At 39.3% G+C, this 19,823-nt stretch overlaps 1 protein-coding gene across 6 annotated transcripts in view; it reads right to left on the bottom strand.

Annotated features, from left to right (window-relative positions):
* Positions 1–1,074: 1,074 nt before the first annotated feature.
* Positions 1,075–19,823, bottom strand: part of RIC1 (RIC1 homolog, RAB6A GEF complex partner 1) — a 60,269-nt gene continuing 41,520 nt past the window's right edge. For 3 of the 6 annotated variants that reach the window (XM_033085208.1, XM_033085210.1, XM_033085209.1), the window contains exons 11-26: positions 19,405–19,557; positions 18,871–19,074; positions 16,818–16,856; positions 16,443–16,553; positions 15,784–15,873; positions 15,020–15,180; positions 13,908–14,046; positions 12,753–12,869; positions 11,230–11,958; positions 10,749–10,907; positions 10,505–10,638; positions 9,256–9,542; positions 6,553–6,747; positions 3,914–4,103; positions 3,590–3,778; positions 1,075–3,279 (exon numbers count right to left, since the gene is read on the bottom strand). In XM_033085208.1, coding sequence (XP_032941099.1) covers positions 2,994–3,279; positions 3,590–3,778; positions 3,914–4,103; positions 6,553–6,747; positions 9,256–9,542; positions 10,505–10,638; positions 10,749–10,907; positions 11,230–11,958; positions 12,753–12,869; positions 13,908–14,046; positions 15,020–15,180; positions 15,784–15,873; positions 16,443–16,553; positions 16,818–16,856; positions 18,871–19,074; positions 19,405–19,557 — 3,183 coding nt within the window. In that variant the 3' untranslated portion in view covers positions 1,075–2,993. Of the gene's footprint in view, positions 3,280–3,589; positions 3,779–3,913; positions 4,130–6,552; positions 6,748–9,255; positions 9,543–10,504; positions 10,639–10,748; positions 10,908–11,229; positions 11,959–12,752; positions 12,870–13,907; positions 14,047–15,019; positions 15,181–15,783; positions 15,874–16,442; positions 16,554–16,817; positions 16,857–18,870; positions 19,075–19,404; positions 19,558–19,823 lie in introns of those variants that run through there. The other 3 variants (XM_033085211.1, XM_033085212.1, XM_033085213.1) reach the window with 3 other exon arrangements.

Below are 19,823 nucleotides of genomic sequence, written 5' to 3'. Positions count from 1 at the left end.
CCTACCAAACTGCCTTCTGACACCTGGGTTGAGATGTGGACATTACACACTGGTACCCACAACAGATGAAACAAACTCGACTTTGGAAAATTAATTTATTACTAATTAAAATATGGTAATGGAACATTTTTCCCCAACCTCTCCCTTCTTCCCAAATTCACTCCTCTACCTTCTCTCTCACAGTGGTGTAGAAGAACTGGGGATAGTCAGTTGAGGGTCAGATCACGGTCAGTCTCTCTGCTTCATCTCCTCATTACTGCCCTGGTCCAGCGTGGGGTCCACTCCATGGGATAGTCTCTCATAAAATACTTCCAAGTGGCTCCTCCTCTTTTTGGGGTAATCCTTCAGGAAGAGACTGTTTCAGCATGAAATCCTCTGGGGCCACAGTTCTTGCCAGAAACTTGCTCTTGCGTGGGTTCTTTGGGCTGCAGCTTCCTTCAGGGCTCACCTGCTTAATGTGGGTGCTCCAAGGAAGCTACTCTGGGTATCTGCTACAGCATGCTCCACAGTGGGTTGCAGGTGGAGAGCCTGCTTCCCCATTGTCTAAAAGGACTGAGCTGCTGAGCAGTACCAGAGCAGTAAGAGGCTAATAGCAAGACTGTTAGTATATAATTTAATGTAACAGAGCCACAGGCTGCAGGGAAGTTCTGTTCCACTGCCTGGAATACCTCCTCCTGCTCCTCCTTTATGGGCCTGGCTGCTTGCAAGACTCTTCCTCACTCATCTCCCACAGCATTCTTTACCCCTTGTTAAATACATTACAGAGAGGAGGCACCAGGCTGGCTGACAGGCTTCCCCGTGGCTGTTGGAACTGGCTCTGTCTGACACAGCCATCCTTGCTACCACACCCTTGCCACCCAAACCCACTACATCTCTTTTCAGCAGGTGGACATAACTTCAAAGATGCACTAATAAGGTAAAGGTTTGATTCCTTCAATCTGTAAAAAACAAACTGCAGGTGTATAAAAACCAATCTTCATCAGATGGTTTCTCTGACAGCTTTGTCCCTCTAAGATGCCCTAGCTGACTGGCTTGAAGTCAGAAGCAGTTATTTTTCACAGGAGTAACTTCAAGTAAAATTGAATACATTTGTCTTTTAATTACAAGTATAACAGCAGTGAAATCAAAATACAAAATTAGCACGTAAGATTTGCATAGAGATAATTACTACTGAAGAAGTACAAACTTCTAGAATTTCACAACTAAAAAGATTTACCTGCTAAACAACAGTAGCACAGTAGTAAGATATGAATATTAAGAATGTTAATATATCAGTTAATGTATGTTTTACTTGCACAGATCCAAAACCTGAACAGCAGAACGCTGGCCAGGATAGGCTTGGCTTACATCATTACCACAGAACCACAGAAAAGTATTAACTTGAAGCACAGTTTTTATTTCTTTTAACATAGATTAAGCAGGTTTCTTTATCATAAAAAAAAAGCTTTAAGTAAGTATTATCCCCTTAAAACAATAATGAATTTTGACGTCAGGTCACAACAGGCTTTTAGGTATGATAGACATTATCTGTAACCAGTAGCTACAATGCAGAATAAGCTTAATGCTGCGACTCAGACTGAGTTTCTTTCCTCTAACTTCAGCCTCAGTTTCAACTCTTAAAATGAAGTTCAAGTTGCATTCAGTAATAGCTCCAGCTTTCCACGTAATACTCGCAATTATTGCACTTGTACTGGTTGTATTGGCTTAGTAAAGCCATTCTAAAGCAACAGTTTTATATCTGTACATTTTAAAGCACTTGATCTTATCTACAAAAGAAATAAAGATGATGAAAACCACAATTCATTTAAAACTTAATTGTGAATATTCTTAATTTTCAGATTTTAAATGGATGTGCATTTAGTAACTACACTAAAAAAGCAACAGATGCTATAACTACCCTACAATGACTAGTTTGGTCCATGTCAGTAATCAAGTGATGTTATAAAAAATAAACTAGTTTATCATGTATAAAATGAATAATGTTGCATTTTTGTTCAGATTGCACAGTACAAACAAGCTAATATCTTAATTAATACTGTTACAGGTAGTTATTACATAGGGACAGCAGCTAGAAAAAATAAGTACCTCAAAGCAACAGACTTCTGCAGCCAGGTTTTCATAACATTGTATGAAAGTTAAATATGTCTTAGTTAGAAGTATGCATACTATAAAATGTTTGAAAAATGTTTAAGTATGAGCTGTTAAACTAGTTTTCCATAGCAAGAGTATATGATGATTATTTACATTTTAAAAATCCATTTTTCAGAAAAGAATTTACAATGAAATAAATAACCTTCAGCAGTCCCTTAACCCAACTACAAGATCTGTTAAGTGGCAGTAAAAAACAGGTAAGCCACCTTGTGTCAGTGTTAGGTCAGTAAAGTATGCCTCATCCAGAAAGAAGTGCAACTCTGCTTTAACTTTTCTACTCATCTAGAAACATGCAAATACATATAGGTACCTCCAAATATGGTACAGTCTTGAGTATTTATACAAGATTATTCACAAAAACATACAGTATATTTTACAGTCCTTTAATACAAAATATTGGTATCAAACCAATCCAAACTGCATTGATCAGACATTTATTAGGCAGGCAAGCCACAAAGAAAAGTTTTTATATTTAATCCCCTCTTCGCCTTTTAAACTCAAGCAAGATGTAAGTAGTTTCTTCGGAACGTGTTGGTGATATAAAGGTACTGATGAACATTGACTGAATCTGTTTCCATGTATGTTCACTGTCTCTCCAACACTATGTAACGTATCAAAATGTAAAGCTGCAGCCTGGCAATTGCATCAAAAAAGAGTCATGCCTTCTTTTGAAATTATTAGATTAAACTGGTGTTTAGTTATCCCCACTAAAAATGTCAAAGATTGAAATACTAAAAAACCAAAACAAAAAAAATTAAAAAAAGAGTTCAAATCCAAAACAGATCTAAGAGCTGGTTTGCTTGCTTTCACACCTGATGCTTGGGAAGTTGTTCACCTTCCATTTAAGACACAACACAGTCATAACTGCCTTCTTGAAATGAATCCTCATCTTCAGTCTTAGCCTTGTCCTCTTCATGTCTGCTTGCATTGCTGCTGCCACTATCACTCTGAGGATTAGTGCCATGGCTAGATGAAGTCCTGCTTTCCTCAGCTCTTGGGTTCACTTGTTCAGGAACCTTGGAAGGATTCACTGGCTGAAATGCTTCAGGTTGTACTTGCTCTTCCACTATTTCATTTAGTTTCTGGATCTGTGGTTTGATGATACTTAGAAATGGCTTGTACCCAGGGCTAAGAAGAGAATGGAACAGACCACCATGAATTAATTAAAATCAGTACTTCTGTCATGTGCCTGAAAAGCAGAAATGCTTTTAAATAAAGAGAAAAATGCAACCTTAATAAAAAAGAAAAGTTGGAAAGCTGGTTGCTTTGGTTTTGTTTTGGTTTGGTTTGTGTTTCGTTGTTGTTTTTTTTTCCCTACTTCGATTACAACTCTCAGAAGTGAGGTTTCAGCTAAGGCTGATGTAATAAAGCAAAGTTACTTTTCATGTAACAAACTATCTATAGCGCAAATGAATTTGAAGTGGACAGTAACACTTACCAATCCGTTGAAGCCCACTTGTCAACAGCATCTAGGCCAGTCTTGATATTCTGACAGATTTCTCCATCAATATCAGAGGACTGCATGATACTGAAAACCTGGTTGATAACTGAAGACTCTCTGAGAATAAGGCCTATGACAACACACCAATCCAGACATCCTGCTTCCATGAATATATGCAGCAAGTACCTATATGGATAAAAAGGCTGTTTATTTTTCTACTCCCGTGACAAAAACTACAGTGTGATTGTGTAGATTGTTTCTTTCTCTGAATGCCACATGCCAGCAATTCTCAGTCTCAAAGGCACACATGTCATTACTTACCGCAGCTGCACCTGTGACTTGTGCGGCCCTTTACTGGCCAGCTCTAGAGAGAGCTGCTCGAGCTCTGACTGAGTTAAACTTAGACTGGAGAAGTTTTCATCCACCATGGTCCAGTCTCCATCCACCATAGAACTTGTTTCAGTCAGGTCGGTTGCTGAACCAATGCTGCATTCATCACCTATCAAAAACACTCAGAAACATAAGGGAAAAAAGAAACTACTTACTTTAGTAAGACTCAGAATTTCTGAACTACTTCCTACAAAAACTGATAAACAGTAACGCTTTATGGAGTATCACAGTTACTTCAGACATATTGTTCCTCCAGCTTCAGCATTCTTCTTGTCACACTGGATGGCAGAACTACTGTTGCAGGAATGCAATAGCTTTTCTATCCAGTAAAAATAATTCAGGAGAATTATTATCAGTAAGTGATCCTAGGTATGTGTTGGCAACCATTACAAAAGCACCAATACAGCATCTTGCATGATACAGTCCCAGAATTAAGTCTAGGAAGGGTTACAGTCTGTCTAAAATTCTGCTTATTTAATTTTGTTAAAATGAAGTTTCAATATAAAATTATTTTCCTCACACAAAACCATGAAGATTTTTAATGCTTTGTAATGTAAATATTTACCTGGATGAATTATAAAAAGAAGTATTTCCAGTAAAAAAATGAATAGCATATGCAGTAACAGAATTTTCAAAGGAACAGTAACATCAAAGCCAAAACCATTACAGTGGTGAGTCACAAAGGCACCGACTCTTAAGAATGATTTCCATATTAAAGCAGATGCATCTTTTTGACTTCCTAAACATTTTCCAAGAAAAGTTATTTGATTATCTTCTTGCCCCTGAATTACCAGTGCCGTATTAGTAATCTGTGAAATTGTTATTAGAATTCAGCTTGTCATGTTTTAAAGGCTACTAATTTATTTTCTTTAGAAAAAAACTGCTTCAAAATGCATACCAAAGTCCATTGAAATCAAAGATCTACATCCAGCCCCTGATATACAGTAATTTCATGATGATAAGGCGCACCCTTTTGACTAAAATTTTGGTCCGAAGCTGGAAGTGCGCCTTCTGGCCGGTGCACCTTATATAATGTACAAAGTTGCGAAATTTGCCAACCCAGAAGTGCAAGCCGTGAGCCGAGCCACGCGGGGTGGGAGGGACCGGGCAGCCCCCAGCCAGCAGGAGCCGGATGGGGAGGGACGGAGCGGGCAGCCCCGTGCCACCCCGAGCCACGGGCGGCCCTGAGCCGCCCTGAACCGCAGCAACCCCAAGGTGTGAGCTGTGGCCACCCCGAGCCACGGCAGCCCTGAGCCGCCCCAAACCACGGCAGCCTCAAGCCACGGCTGCCCCGAGCCCCGCCTCACCAGCCAGGGGCAGGCGGGAGTGCCAGGGCCCGCGGGAGTGCAGGGGCCCGTGCACGGGGAGGGCGCCTGGGGCTGCGTTTAAAGGCTATGCCAATCTGTGAAAAATGTCTGCAAATTGAGCACGTGCCAGTAAACTCCATGATGGCGGGATTCCATTACTAATTAGTTATTTTGTTGCACGCAGCACGGATCTTCGTTGCAAAAAAAATAAGTGCGCCTTATAGTCTGGTGCGCCTTATATAATGTACAAAGTTGCAAAATTTGCCGACTCCCGGAGGTGCGCCTTAAAATCCGGTGCGCCTTATAGTCGTGAAATTACTGCACTTGTTTATAGAAAGAGCAATAGTGGTAGACAGCAGTAAAATCAGTGCAATGAAAAGAGATACTCATTTTCTTGCAGTCTCCAGATTTAAAAAACAAGAGAAACAGGAGTAAAAATAAAATGAGTCTGTGCCCAAGCAGACAGAGAGGATCTCCAAATGCTCTGAATCTCACAGAAGGCTCTATTGTTTTAAATTAAGAGAGTGCAGTTCACAATATGTACTTAGATCTTTGCCCTAACAGAATGGAAATTACATGATTAAGATACTGTTGAAAACATTGCTCTGTGCTCAAGGACAAGAGGAAGTATCAAAAAAAAATTAAATAAAATTAGATTTTAAAAATACTAAAATGGTCTGAAAAACTTTTCCCATCTCTTTCTGTGTTCAGAAAAAATACATACAAAGTACACTTTCTCTTTTTGTAAGCTGATCAGACATTGTAGCTTTTAGAAAGCAATTTAAATAAAGCCATGGGAAAAAACACAACTATATAGGTCTCTAATTTCTTCAACTTCCTCAATAAGTAATGTATCTAATATCATTTTTAAGAAACCCAAAAGCACAAAGTTCATGCAATTAGAGTTGTTCCAAACCCTCCAAGAGGATGATCCATGCAAGAGACAAAGAAACAAAAATCCACAAGGTAGGGCACTCTTCCTATCCAGATGGAAAAAATACTGAGCTTCAAGCTGTCACCACAGACAGAAACTTCAACAAATATCTATTTCACATTCAATTTCATGTACTTAGAGATGTACAACATGGGCATTATCCTTCTGTTGTAAGAAATTCAGTTCACTTTTCAGTAAGCCCTTTTTTTTCCTGAATTTTTCTTATCAGCAGTTGAGAAGTGACAATACAGCAGTGACACACAAATATCAAAATACAAGCACATGCTTCACATTTTTCCAATAAGCAGATAGAAGGAAGAGTGACTAACCTTTACTTAGCAAAGGAGAAAGGAATGCATCTTGCATGTGTGGTCCATGGGATGAAACAGTGTCAATCTCTCGCTGAGAAGAGCTGATAGTACCAAGCCAGCTGCGACTGCGAGGTGTGTTTGAAACCCCTGCATCCATTTCCATGTTTACAAAGGTGTCTGCAGACTGAGATTTTAGTAGTTGCTCCCCCACAGCTAAAAAAATCAAAACACACCATAGAAAAATCATGTAATTACCCAAAAGGAAATTTAGACAGTTCTCTCCAGGCATTTCAGAAAGCTAAAAATTGCATCTAAGTCAATATTCAGGGAACCAATGAAATACAAGGGAATGCAGCAAGTTTAGGCATTTCTGACTTTATATGTAAGCACTGGCATAAAAGAAGTATGATGTAATAAAGCGTTAGCAACAACAGAAGTAAATAATGATGCTGCTACTAAGAAGAGGAAGACTTGGCAGCCAATGTCAACCTTGCCATATGGAGATAAGGTAGCAAGCGTCAACTTTGCTGTAAGGAGATAAAGGTAGTGAACTGAGAGATGAATAACATAAAGGAGGTTTACAGCAGTCTTCGAAGTTCTTACCATCTAACAAAGTAGATTTCAAACTTTATATTACTATTTACAGTAATTTCACGACTATAAGGCGCACCCTTTTGACTAAAATTTTCCCCCAAACCCAGAAGTGTGCCTTATAGTCCGGTGCGCCTTATCTGATGTACTAAGTTGCGACATTTACCACCCTGGAAGTGTGAGCCCGCAACAGTCCCCAGCCGAGCAGAGCCCGCCCAGCAGTGGCATCAGGCCAGCGCCGGGCTGGGGCAAGCCTGACAGCATCGGGGCGTCCCCTGCCTGGGGCAGGCCCACTGGCATCAGGGCGGCCCCCGCGCTGGGTTGGGGGAAAGCCGCCGGAATCGGGGCAGCGGCGGCACAGGGTGAGCCTGCCGGCATCAGGTCACCCGGAGTGCCAGGGGACTCCCGGAGTGCACTGGCAGCGCGGGGTTCCCGGTGCACCCGACGGGTGCATGACACCCGGACCGCCAGGGAACTCCCAGAGCAGTGGAGCTCCGGGGACGCTGCACGGAGCGGCGACGGACATAGCCCGGCCCTGCAGACACTCCACGGAGCAGCAGTGGGCATACCCCGGCCCCGAGGACGCTGCACGCAGTGGCGGCGGGCATAGCCCAGCCCCGCCGGGTACAGGTGGGCCCGGGGGTCAATGGCTGCCGGGTTGATGCGGGGCCTCAGCCAGCAACTGCGCGGAGGGAGCGGGGGGCGGAGCCTCGCTGCAAAAAAAAAGGTGCGCGTTATAGTCCGGTGCGCATTATATGATCTACAAAGTCGCGAATTTTGCCGACTCCCAGGGGGTGCACCTTATAGTCTGGTGCGCCTTATGGTCGTGAAATTGCTGTGATTTTTAAAAAGTACAGTAATTTCATGATTATAAGCCGCACTGAGTATAAGCCGCATATCCGGGTGCCAGCAACTTCTCATTCTTTGTCCATACATAAGTCGCACCTGATTATAAGCCGCATGTTACAATACAGAGTGTGATAAAAGGTATCTATTCTATCACCATCTGGTGAGGGTGGGGGCAGTGATCCTTATCTCAATGGCAGATATTCTGCTAATGGGCCATCCATTGAAACCAGGCGGGGCATTGTTCTTTATCTTTTCACAACCCACCCTTCCTCTAGCGAGTCATTTTTTGTTAATGGCCCGTTGAGTCCCACTGTGTGACTGATAAAATTACTTCATCCCATTGGAAGTTGCTCCAGCCAGGGGGAAGTGTCCAACATTTCTTACCAGGATAAAAACAGAGGTTTTGGGACACTAAGGGAGTCCCCTTCTCCACTGGACTCCAGAGGGAAACCGGATTTCTGCATATCACCACTGGACCTTTAGAGGGAAACTGCACCTTGTACAGGAGCACTGCTCCAACTGAATCACATCTGTCACTGCAAGAGGACTGCAGCCACCATTTAATGGGACTGCTACCAACACCCTGCCTGACAGGCTGTCAGGTTGTACTCTGACTTTGTCAGGGTTTGTAGCTTGTTTCTTTGTAGTATTGTATTTCTATTTTAACTTCCCTAGAAAAGAACTGTTATTCCTAATTCCCTTATTTTTGCCTGAAAGCCCCTTGATTTCAAAATTATAATAATTTGGAGGGAGGGGGTTTACATTCTCCACTTCAAAGAGAAGTTCCTGCCTTTCTCAGTAGACACCTGTGCTCCAAACTAAAACAGCAACTTTTCATTCTTTGTCTGTATATAAGCCACACTTGATTATAAGCCGCACTTTGGGTTCAGACCAAAATTTTAGTCAAAATGGTGCGGCTTATAATAGTGAAATTACTGTAAATCAAAAGCTCATCTAGAGAGTACAAAAGGATATTGATTTTAGTAATTTTCTGCAGCAGAATTTACACTGGAGCAATTTCCATTGCTCAGTTCAACATCTGCACTGATGTCTGATTCAGTATACCTGAGAAAGCAGGTTTCAACAAAAATGGTAGTATCACAAGAGATACTGTCTATGCTAAAGAGAATCTCTTCAAAAAACATACGCTGTGGGAGAAAGGCGTGCAGGTGGCAAGCCTCAGCCTGTTCTTATCTTGGCTGAACGGAGGCAGAACAGATTCACAGATGTAGCATTGCAGGAGGGAAATCTAGTTAATATCAAACTTAGATGTTACTGTACCTGTCTTGTACTTTCCATTCTTGAAAGGCGAATTAATGGACGATGCTGGTATAACTGGAAATGGCCAGAGGAAATCCTTGTGTAGCTTTTTCAAAGCACACACAAAATCCTCCACACGGGCAGCTCTGGCTCGCTCCTTGCACAACCAGCCAATCAGCTCAAAGCCCAACTGTGCAGCAAAGCAGCCAAGGTCTTTCAGCTTGATTTCCTCCAGCAGACGCCGAGCATGCCGCCAGAGCATCATGTCAATGTACATGTTCTCAGCACAGTCACTGTCTTTACTCCACCTACACACAGAGCACAGAACAGCTGAGGGAACACTGATAAAGCTGAGTTGCAAAGGCTGTTGGCCACAACTGCAGAACATCAAGTGACCTGACTAGAAGGGGAGCTTTCTATATTACAGCAGAAGCACTTTCCATCATTCCTTGCTGTTTACATTCTCTAAAAGATCCCATTGCCTTAACAGGTAGGTGAAATAGAGGATTTAAGTTACAACAGCAGCAGCATTTGCAGAGCATTGAACTATTATCAATGCAGAAAAAAATAGAGATAAAAGGCAGATGACATTGCAAAGTTCAGAGAAATAGTCAACTACTGGCCTAGACCCCTTCCTATCAAAACCTTTAAGATTGTACTCTCTATTAAAAAGTACGAATTCAGAATTTATACTAGGATTGTTTTAAAAATCAGAATGGGGAAAAATGCAAAGATAATAATGAATTTCAGTTCAATACTACTTCTGAACTGTAATATCTATCAACATCAAGTCTGTATACAGAAGCCTTAGAGGGGTACACCCCAAGACATAAAAGGTTCTACTTCTAGCTTGGAAACACACTGCCAGATCAAGATGTGCATACCAGCAGAGCAGTACACTGTGATGCTGTGAACTGTGAGCTGCTCAAATTGTATTTTTCAGCAAAACAGATCCCTTAAATCTGAAGCTTGTGGTCTCACTAGCTACTTAATGTAGTGTGTACCACGTCCAGTGGCTTCAGAGTCTTTTGGTCAGCAGTATCTATGTAAGCATGCCTGGGAATACATCCAAACACATATATATATTTACATGTGTGAGAATATATTCTCCCAAGAATGAGACACAAACAATACAAAAGTTGTAAAATGATAAATGCAAAAGATGTAGAAGGAGATTACGACAAATCTATCATATAATTTATATCTATAACTTAAATTGGTAAGAAAGTTAGTCCTGTACCTAATAAAGTGAGGGAGGAGAGGACATTACCTTTTTCCAGATGGGCCAGAGGGCATACTCAGTGTTTTTGTCAAATTAAATTTGCTATGGAGATTCTCTGCTGATTGGGATAAACTAATGCTGCGATGCCTGAAGAATTCAAAGCCGCCACTTGAACTAGGTTCCTAAAACCACGAAAATCAAAACATACACTCAAAGGACCAAACACCATATATAACATGAAGATTAATCATACAAGGCCTGACGTAAAGTATTTACTTTTCTCATCACAAACCTGAGTTGTTGGTGTAGCTGGGGGTGTTTCTGTTTCTCCAGAGCCAATGGCTTTAAGAAATCTAATCATATGACGACAGAGATCCCACTTTCCCTGCTCTAAGGCAGTATTAAACAGGAGAGTAGCATGTTGCCTGCTAACTGCTGGAACTTCCATATTCTGCAAGCAACAAAGCATAATTAAGTGATTCATTTTTACTATAGAGTATCAGAAGTTCTATTTCGTGAAGTCACATTGCTTCACATTCAAGTATACTGAAGATTATAAACAGCAAGTCATGCTATTGTTTTCCTATTTAAAACAGTAAACTAACTACTTACACTGCATGATCTTAGCACCCTTCATAATTGGACATCATATCAACAAAAAACTGTTAAATTAAAAATCTGTTGAACATGCATAACTTTGATATGACATTATTTTTAAAATACTGCAATGTTAGTAAATATCAGCACTCTTGCAATATATTTGGTGCCATTACCTGTAGGATAATAAGGTAAGAGGCAGCTGTGTCCAAGTCCTGGGCCATTAAGCACTCTTCAAATAAGTCCTTCGGGTTTCCAACAGCAGCAAAAAGGTAATTCCACAGGGCATATTCTGTCTTCCTAGCACAATGAACAACTGTCTGCAGGAAGAGGGGGAATTCTGTAATGAACTTCGCCACAGTGGGAAGGAGAGGGTCGGGAATGGGTTCCCGTGAGGTAGCTTCTTCTTCCAGCACTTCATGAAGCATCAGTTCTAGTACATGAGGAAAGTATGGTAATGTGGCACACGAGTGGGCCAAAAGCAAGGCTTGTTCACCAAGGTTCCTAACCAAGAGCTGGCGTAAAATGTGATGGAGGTAGATCTGAGAGGTTCTCTCAACAATGGAGAAAGGAAAGAGAACCTCTAAGTGTTCTCTAGCACTGGTTTGAGTGTATAAACAGTCATAGAGCACAGTGTCATTAACAGCACCAAGAACCAAGGCATCTTCAAACAAAACAGCCAATGGGTATATGTTGATGTGGAAAGGCAGCATGATCCGTCTTGACAGAAAGGAATGCGGTTTTCGATGATCTCTGGGAAACAGGGGAAGCCAGACTTTCATACCTGCCCCACCACAGCTGAGCCACAGAGCCTCAAGTAAGTGGCGTTTCTGTTTGTTAATCCTGCAAGTAGTCCATACATTTTCAACAGACTGGGCTAGGACAACTGGAGCACAAAAAGGCAGCTATTTAAAATGAAAAATAAAAAAAAAAAAATTAAAAGTCAGTATCCATTATTCCTTTTATTTTACCTTATTCATAAGAACTCTATTTTTCAGCTAAGAACTACTGTCTTCAAACATGTTATTCTTCTAATAAAGAAGAAACAAATCCGCTTCTCTCTTATCTGCATCCTAGCATGTAACAAAAGACCACTTAATATTTATATTAACTCAAGACCTTCTTTTTTTTAACCTCCTTAATACTTAGTCAGGAAGCAGAGAGGTAAGGTGAATAATAAAAAATAATAAAGGAGAAAAATAAAAACCTGCTCTCTGCTTCTTCAGTTAGCCCAGAAGTCGAACCTAGAACTGAAAAATCTTTATCTGAACTTTCCAAATTTCACTCTCCAAATGTGCTTGTTTCATACAGAATTGGTTTTCACCAGCCCAGAGAAGTTGAAAGTTCAATAACTGATTTATATTGCTGTTATTTCCAAGAACTTTGTAAACATATTCTGCAAAAAAATGTTCTATAAAAAAATAAAACCGTTCTGGACAGACTAGAAATTTTCTGTTATTGGCACATACCAAATTTTGGGCAGTATCTTTATTCTTTAAGCTTGTCTATTTCACTTCAATATAACTAGTAAACACAAGCAAATGCTACTATACTTTCAGCTAACAATTCTGTCTGTAAGTGTAGATACTGCCTTGGTTGTAGTCCTATTTTCTTTATGTATGAAACATTCTCTTGCACAGCTTCTTCCATCACTGACATCTTTGAAGTCATATGCAATACTCCACATATATTTACTCACATGCTTTCTTTGATTGGGATTATTATCTTTATCTCGTATCTGGGGTCCAGATCGATCCCTTTGCAACATAATGAGTTGTCCTGCTAAGTTAAGCATAATACTTTCAGCTTCACAAGCCTATGGATAGAAAGAATATTATGCAAATTATTTAAGCTTTTGAATGATAATTCTACTCATAACCACAATAAAAACCCAGGAAAAAAGTGTAAAGTAAATGTGCCACTTTACAGAAATGACTAAGAACCGCATTCAATATAGAAGGATTCAGAAAATCAAGAACCAGTTCTTGTGCAAAGGCATAAATACTGGAAGGTTTCTTATTCACCAAACTTGTTCTATGTGTTTAATATGGACTTTTTCCAACTAGTTGTCTTAAAATGGGCAATTTGCCAGTATTCTAAGAAAAATAAAGCTCTGTATTCTTATCATCACAATATGATCACCAGTATCTGACTGCAAAGACTAACGCTGGTAGGTCTACCCAAGAGCTGACCCAGAAAGAGTTGAGCTACACTTGAACAGCATCTTGAACTTTTATTTAGCTGCAGTTAGAGAAAAATTGTTTTAGTAAGGTGTGTCAAGAAAGGTAAGTATTCTGCTCAGTTAAGCCTACTCTGTTTGCAACCCAGACAACAAAGAACTTTTTGCATGTGCTTTCAGTGCCCTGGCTAAATTTCAAAGTTAAGACCGGGTCATTAACATCTTAAGTCATTGTTTGGCTGTTGCAGAATTGTAAAAGAGTACCTTATATCATCATATGCCATCTTTTAATTTTTTTCTATTTATTCTTTGAGTGATGGACACATTGCTGTCAGAAAGGTAATTCCTAATGCCATGGATTGCTCTGGTTTTTGAGTTTTAATAACATACCCTTGACAGAGAGCAAATTTAATTTGTTTACCAAGATTTGGTCCCAAACTTTGCAAGTTAACAAGAAAAGGTATGAAATAAAATCTAAACTCTTATTTCTCTTTCCAGCCCCTCACCCCCAATTCCCACTAAAATGTCTATCTAATGAACATCAGAAAAAAACACATTCTGGATTTTACCACATAGAAGAGCGACTCATTTATAATTGATTTATCAACCAGGCAGCCCTTAAAGAGAAGCTAACAAATTTAGGCACCAATTCCACCAATTTTTCAGACTTGTTACCTGCTGAGGCATCTTCAGGGTGATGCCAGTCTCTGTTCTCACTGATGTCAACGTAACAGACACTACAAGAAAAGGATGAGGAATGTACCGGGACATGGACACTTCTTGAAGAATTTGGATACTGGCAGTAGGATTAAGACTGAAAGGAAAATGACTACATTTAGAAATTTTACAAGAGTACTTAACATGAAATAACTACCTTGAAATAAACCTAATGAAAATAAGCAATCTACTCCTAGCAAACAGTTTGCTCTACAGAACAAATGACATTCCTTTAATCAGGCATCAGTAAAAATGCCAACATAGCTACTCTATATAAAATTACCTAAAAATTACCTAAAAGAAACCTAAATTGGGTTATTTATCTTGATACTTTGGGAACTACTCCAGAATATGACTCCATTGACCATTCAAAGACAGTTCCCAGGTCTGGATTCTGTTGAGAGCTTTTTTAAAAAGATTGAAAATATTTTTCTCTAAAGTTCATCAACAACTTGCTTTTTTCTACCACAAAAAGTTCCCTTCTTGCTAAAAAGAAGATACTATAACTGTAAGAAAAATCACCTACTTAGGTACTTCAAAAAAACCCCCAAACTCTGAATCTTTATCTCCTCTTTAGGTTCACAAACCTTAATTGTCTGAAAGTATCTGGCATATCTTATGTTGGTACTTTTTTTGCACCTCACCACCACACCAAGACCAAATCTTTTCTCTCTTCATCTTTGCAAGCCTGCTGCCACTTTCCTTTCACTAATTACTGCTTCTAATGTTAGAAACATGTTTTTATTTTAAAATTTTCAAATATGTGGGTGTCTTTTAGTACTTTTTTCTTTTGTTCAGTTTTCAAGTTCCTATAATTTAGGAACATGTTTGTTCAGACAGCTGGAAATGTGCATGCATCAGTCAGTACCTACCTCCATATCTAGTGTGCCTATCAGCATGCATGCAAGTGACAACACTCATGATCTTGTGCACAGAGATAACACCACTGTATTTTAAAAATCTGACTCAACCAGTTATCAAACACTTTTGTATTATTGTAAGAATTTACTCAGACTGAGAGCAGACCTACAAGTACCTTATTGCAAAAGCACTCTAATGGTGACACTCACCCCTCAGACCTTCTCTCAATACTGTAAAGGCAAATGGAACAATCTTCTCTGAACAATATCACAATGTCCCGGAAAACACTCAGTAGTAACGTGTTTGCTTGCACTTTGGTGATGTAAGCAAATGCGTTGTCAAGGTTAGATGTGCGCAGGTAGATTCTCAGCTGCAAAGCAAAAGAAGTAATTTGAATACAAGTTCTGCTTACAACAAGCTAATAGTAATTCCACTTCTGGTTGTTTTCTTTATTGGGGAATGGCCGTCAGAAATTTCTACCTAGACACATTACTGAGTTTTTGGTCATAAAGTTTTACCCACTGCATTTTATTATTACATCTGAAGCCATTAAAGCACAGTACAGCCAAATCTGTAGTACTGAACAACAATCATAAGGAAGGAATGGTTTTAAAAAGCAAAGAGTAAATAAATCTCCTCTGCTCATATAGTTTAAAATCTTGCAAAAGTGTCCCAAAACAATATAAACAGGTATCTCAGAACACATTTTGTGCCAACATGCAAAAATGTCACCAAGTTTTCAGAACAATATTCACTGTAGTCAGCAGAAAAGTTTTTAACAGTGATAACAAAAATTTTCTGTGAAGAATTACTTATATATTAATGTATAAACTCTGAATATGACCAAAAGCTACCAAAGATTATAGTGTACAAACATGTTTACAGTACCACAATACTTTTCATGTTTATACTACTGTCATGCAGACCCGATATTCTAATCGTTGTATCTTTACTTTGAAGAAAAGTACCTCACCTCTTCCTGGTGATCATTCAAATTATAACATGCAAGAACAATGAAGTCATTCCACCATGCTAAGCCACCTGTTACCATCATAGTTTGCTCCTGAAAAGAAAAAAGCAAGCAGATGACATATAGGTATGCATTTTTATACACTTACACACACAGACATGTACATTATATGGGTAGTTTCTGAAAGCCATGCATAATCTCTATAAGCTTTACTCATAGTGGCAAGACTACGTACATGACAAAGTATTAAAGAGTAGTACATGAAGGACAAACTTCATCCTACAAAATACAGTTCTACAGTTCTTTATGCTATTGGCATTCTGAACTCTCTCAAATGTATTTCTAGCCAGAATTTACAAGCTTTACATGCAAAGTTATGTAACATGAACTCTCAGATAAGACAAATGGAATTAACTGCCTGACTATATACACTCAAATTTAGAGTACTCTGCTAATACTCAGACAGAAATTAGTGTGTCAAAACCACAAGATCTGTGTTTCAGACACTTTATGAGAAACACAAGTAAAACCAGCATTCCTAATCCCAAGTGTGTCTACAGGCTGTTTACTTGAAAATTATACTCTTTCAGTTTTCTCCAAGTCTCACATCCCAACAAATAACATCTTCCCCGTGCACCTGATTAAAATGCATAACCTCTCACCTGGGTAATGTTTCCAAACAGCTTCCATTTTTTGGTGAGTAAAGAATAATGTGCAAAACCAAACTTGCCAACAACAGCTACATTCTGTCCAAGTTTGTCAATAGCTGAGAACTGTAAAAAAGAAAAAAAAGTTATCAGAACCTCAGAAGGGAACTTATTTAAATGTTATATCCTATTAAAATACGACACACAAGGCAATACAACATCAGACTCAAAACATGTAAAGTATCTTCATGTTTCATACTTTACTAACACAGTTTTCTTTCTGTAATGTAAAATAATGATTTCATTTTCAGAATTCAGCCAATCCTAATGGACAATTATAACCCTCCAACATTTTTCAATAAGCATGAGTATATTCTTAAAATAACTCACCCTTATAGGCCAGTTGCTCTCTAGATATGTACTATGAATCTAAAAAAAAAAAAAAAAAAAAAAAAAAGAGAGAAAACCAAAACTGCATGACTATACCAACTACAATTAAAAGGAGTGACTAATTGTAACATCCTGAAGGGTTTTGGACAATATCAGCGTTTTTTTTCAAAACAATACCAAAAAGGTATTTAATGTCGGAATTTTGATTTTAAATACAATTACTTCCCCCACAACCAAAGTTACTGATGCCTAAACGTGACCTTGTTTTTAATACACAAAACACCAAAATGCATTAACAACATACACCAGCTAATACTATATTATAGATTAATAGTCACAATTTGCTCATCTTTCCTCCCAGATACTTCCCTCTTCAAGAGAATCTTTCACAGGAGCACAAAGGTTTTGATAAATACAGTCTTGAGGCAGGACTTTCAAAATAGAGACGAAATTTCTAGTCTTGTCACAAATACGCACCAGTATTCCAAAAGCCTTCTTACAAGAGAACTTGACTGGGATACGTCAGATCAAATCTCAATGCTGGATTCTTCATGTCATGTGGGATGATACAAACCCAGCTTCTAACTGCAGTCTCTGACACATGGCAGGTAGGTACTCTTGAGACCCAGCCACTGTCCTTTTTCATGGATATGTTGCTCCCCACAGTAATTCTACTTGTTTCAGCTTTACTTTTACCACAGAACAAAGACCTCTCCATCCTACACAAGTTTCAGAAGACATAAGAGCTACCTGGCCTAAAGTGGAAATTCAACAGTAACTAGAACCTGCCTTACAAGCCTAGAATGAAATACTCTTTAGTACTAGTGATTAATGTGCTATGTTAAGAACAAAATATTGGGGACCTTCAAGAAACCTTTATTTTAAAAAGTCTCACCAATTCAAGCATGGAAGAACACACACTAGTATCACAGATTAAAAGGTATTTATCTTCTAATTTATATTACAGCGAACATAGAAGAAGTCCCATTGTTACCTGGGAGCAATTTCTTCTTTGAAAGCCCGATATTGTGAAGTTTTAGCTACATGTTTAAATAGATAACATTTTTCATGCTTGAAAACACTGCTGGAGTCTGAATGCTGTATTCATCAGCGGAATTGCTTTTAAAGTATTTTGCATAAATAACAAAACAAACACCCAAGTAATTTATTGAGTGTTGCACTTACTCTCCCTTTCAAAGCACAGGAAAGTACGGTAATTTCACAATTATAAGCCACACTGGATTATAAACCGCACTTCTGGGTGCCAGCAACTTTTCGTTCTTTGTCCATATATAAACCGCACCAGATTATAAGCCGCACTTTTGTTTGCAGCAAGGATGCTTGCACAACAGAATAACCAATTTGTAACAATCACACGATCGCGGGTTTTACTGGTAGGTGCTCAATTTGCAAGCTGCGCTCCCCCGTGCTGCCAGCAGGAGCCCCGGTTTTGCCCCGCGCTTCCGGCGGGAGGGAGCCCGGCACACTGCCGGTGGTGTGAGGGAGCCAGCCCAGCCCGCTGCCAGCGGGAAGGAGCCCAGCCCGCTTTACGCCATGCTGCTGGCGGGAGCCCACCTCCCCCCGCAGCGCAACAGAGTAACCAATTTGTAACAATCGCACGATCGCGGGTTTTACTGGCAGGTGCTCAATTCATGAGCTCAGCTTGGTCTGCAGCTCACACTTTGTGGCTGGCAAATTTCAGAACTTCATCCATATATTGGCCGCTCCAGAGTATAAGCCACACTTCTGGGTAGGGAGCAAAATTTTAGTCAAAAGGGTGTGGCTTATACTTGTGAAATTACTCCTTCCCAAAGTCATAAGACTTAAGACTTTTTATTGCCTAGGAGGCAAACTCATAGCCACAAAGCTGACAGGACCTATGTTGCTTTACCTTTTGTCAATGAGGAAAAGCAAATCCCCAGAAACAATAAAAAGGCAAAGATCCCATGCCAGAGGAAAAAGTTATGGCAGAGAGTGAGGAGATCAGCTGCATATTCTACTCCTACAAACTCTTGGAAGCACAAAGCACATATGTGCAACCAGGATCAATTACCTGTACAACATGCCAATGCCGGTGTCCTAGTAAAGTGCTTAAACCCTGAGAATCTAAACTGCCATCTGAAAATGGGCCTCTTTCCCTGCTGTGGTTAGGTTCAGAGTGTGCCAAAGTATTTCGGGGACTCTGAGTCTGTGTTGCATCTCCACAGTTCAAATACAAGCGATCTTCTCCTTGAAGAAGGACTTGTTCCTGGTTACTCTATATTAAAACCAAACCAAACCAAAAGAAAAAAAAGCAACTTTGAATTCGACATACAAAAGACAAAGAAAAACACATGACCAATATATTAAGCGATTCTATTTAAACAATATCAAAAACAACTGTTGAGGCAATTTTTGTATAACTATTTAACAGGTTTTATGTTACAATATTGCATAGCAGAATTTTCACAGTATCACTTTAAAGGCTCTGTGACAAAAAAAAAAGACAACTCTAATGGCTGCAGACTTAGAGAGAAGAACTCAGAGGTCACCTAAAACAGGGATTATGATCTAAAATAAGGATATATTTATCAACAAAAAAACTTACCATACAAGGATTAACAGTGAGTGCACTCTTGATGAACTGAAACTGCAGAATACCAAACTGTTGAGCTTCATTATTTGCATTTCTTTCAGGTTTCATGTTTGAAGAAGAATTCCCATCAATAACCCAGAGATGATACCCTTCTGATCCCCAGGTCTGAAGATAAAAGAATAAGAATAAAAAAATCTCCAACCCAACTCTACATAAATACATAGAACTATATATTGTTATAAAACAAAAACTACAGAAACTTTCTCTAATTGATCTTATGATACACATGAGCCTGGAAAAAATTAACATATTTTGTTGTTCTAAAATGTATCATAATAGGAATCAAACAGTAAAATTCACAAGGTGCAGTAGGAATCTAGTTTGAATTATTTCCTGTTTCATGTAAAAAAAAATGATTAAATGACGTGCAA

This window comes from Catharus ustulatus, chromosome Z (genome assembly GCF_009819885.2).
Source record: "Catharus ustulatus isolate bCatUst1 chromosome Z, bCatUst1.pri.v2, whole genome shotgun sequence".
Lineage (NCBI taxonomy): Eukaryota > Metazoa > Chordata > Aves > Passeriformes > Turdidae > Catharus > Catharus ustulatus.
The sequence above is the reverse complement of the archived record's forward strand: the minus strand, read 5'-3'. Positions and strand labels throughout refer to the sequence as shown.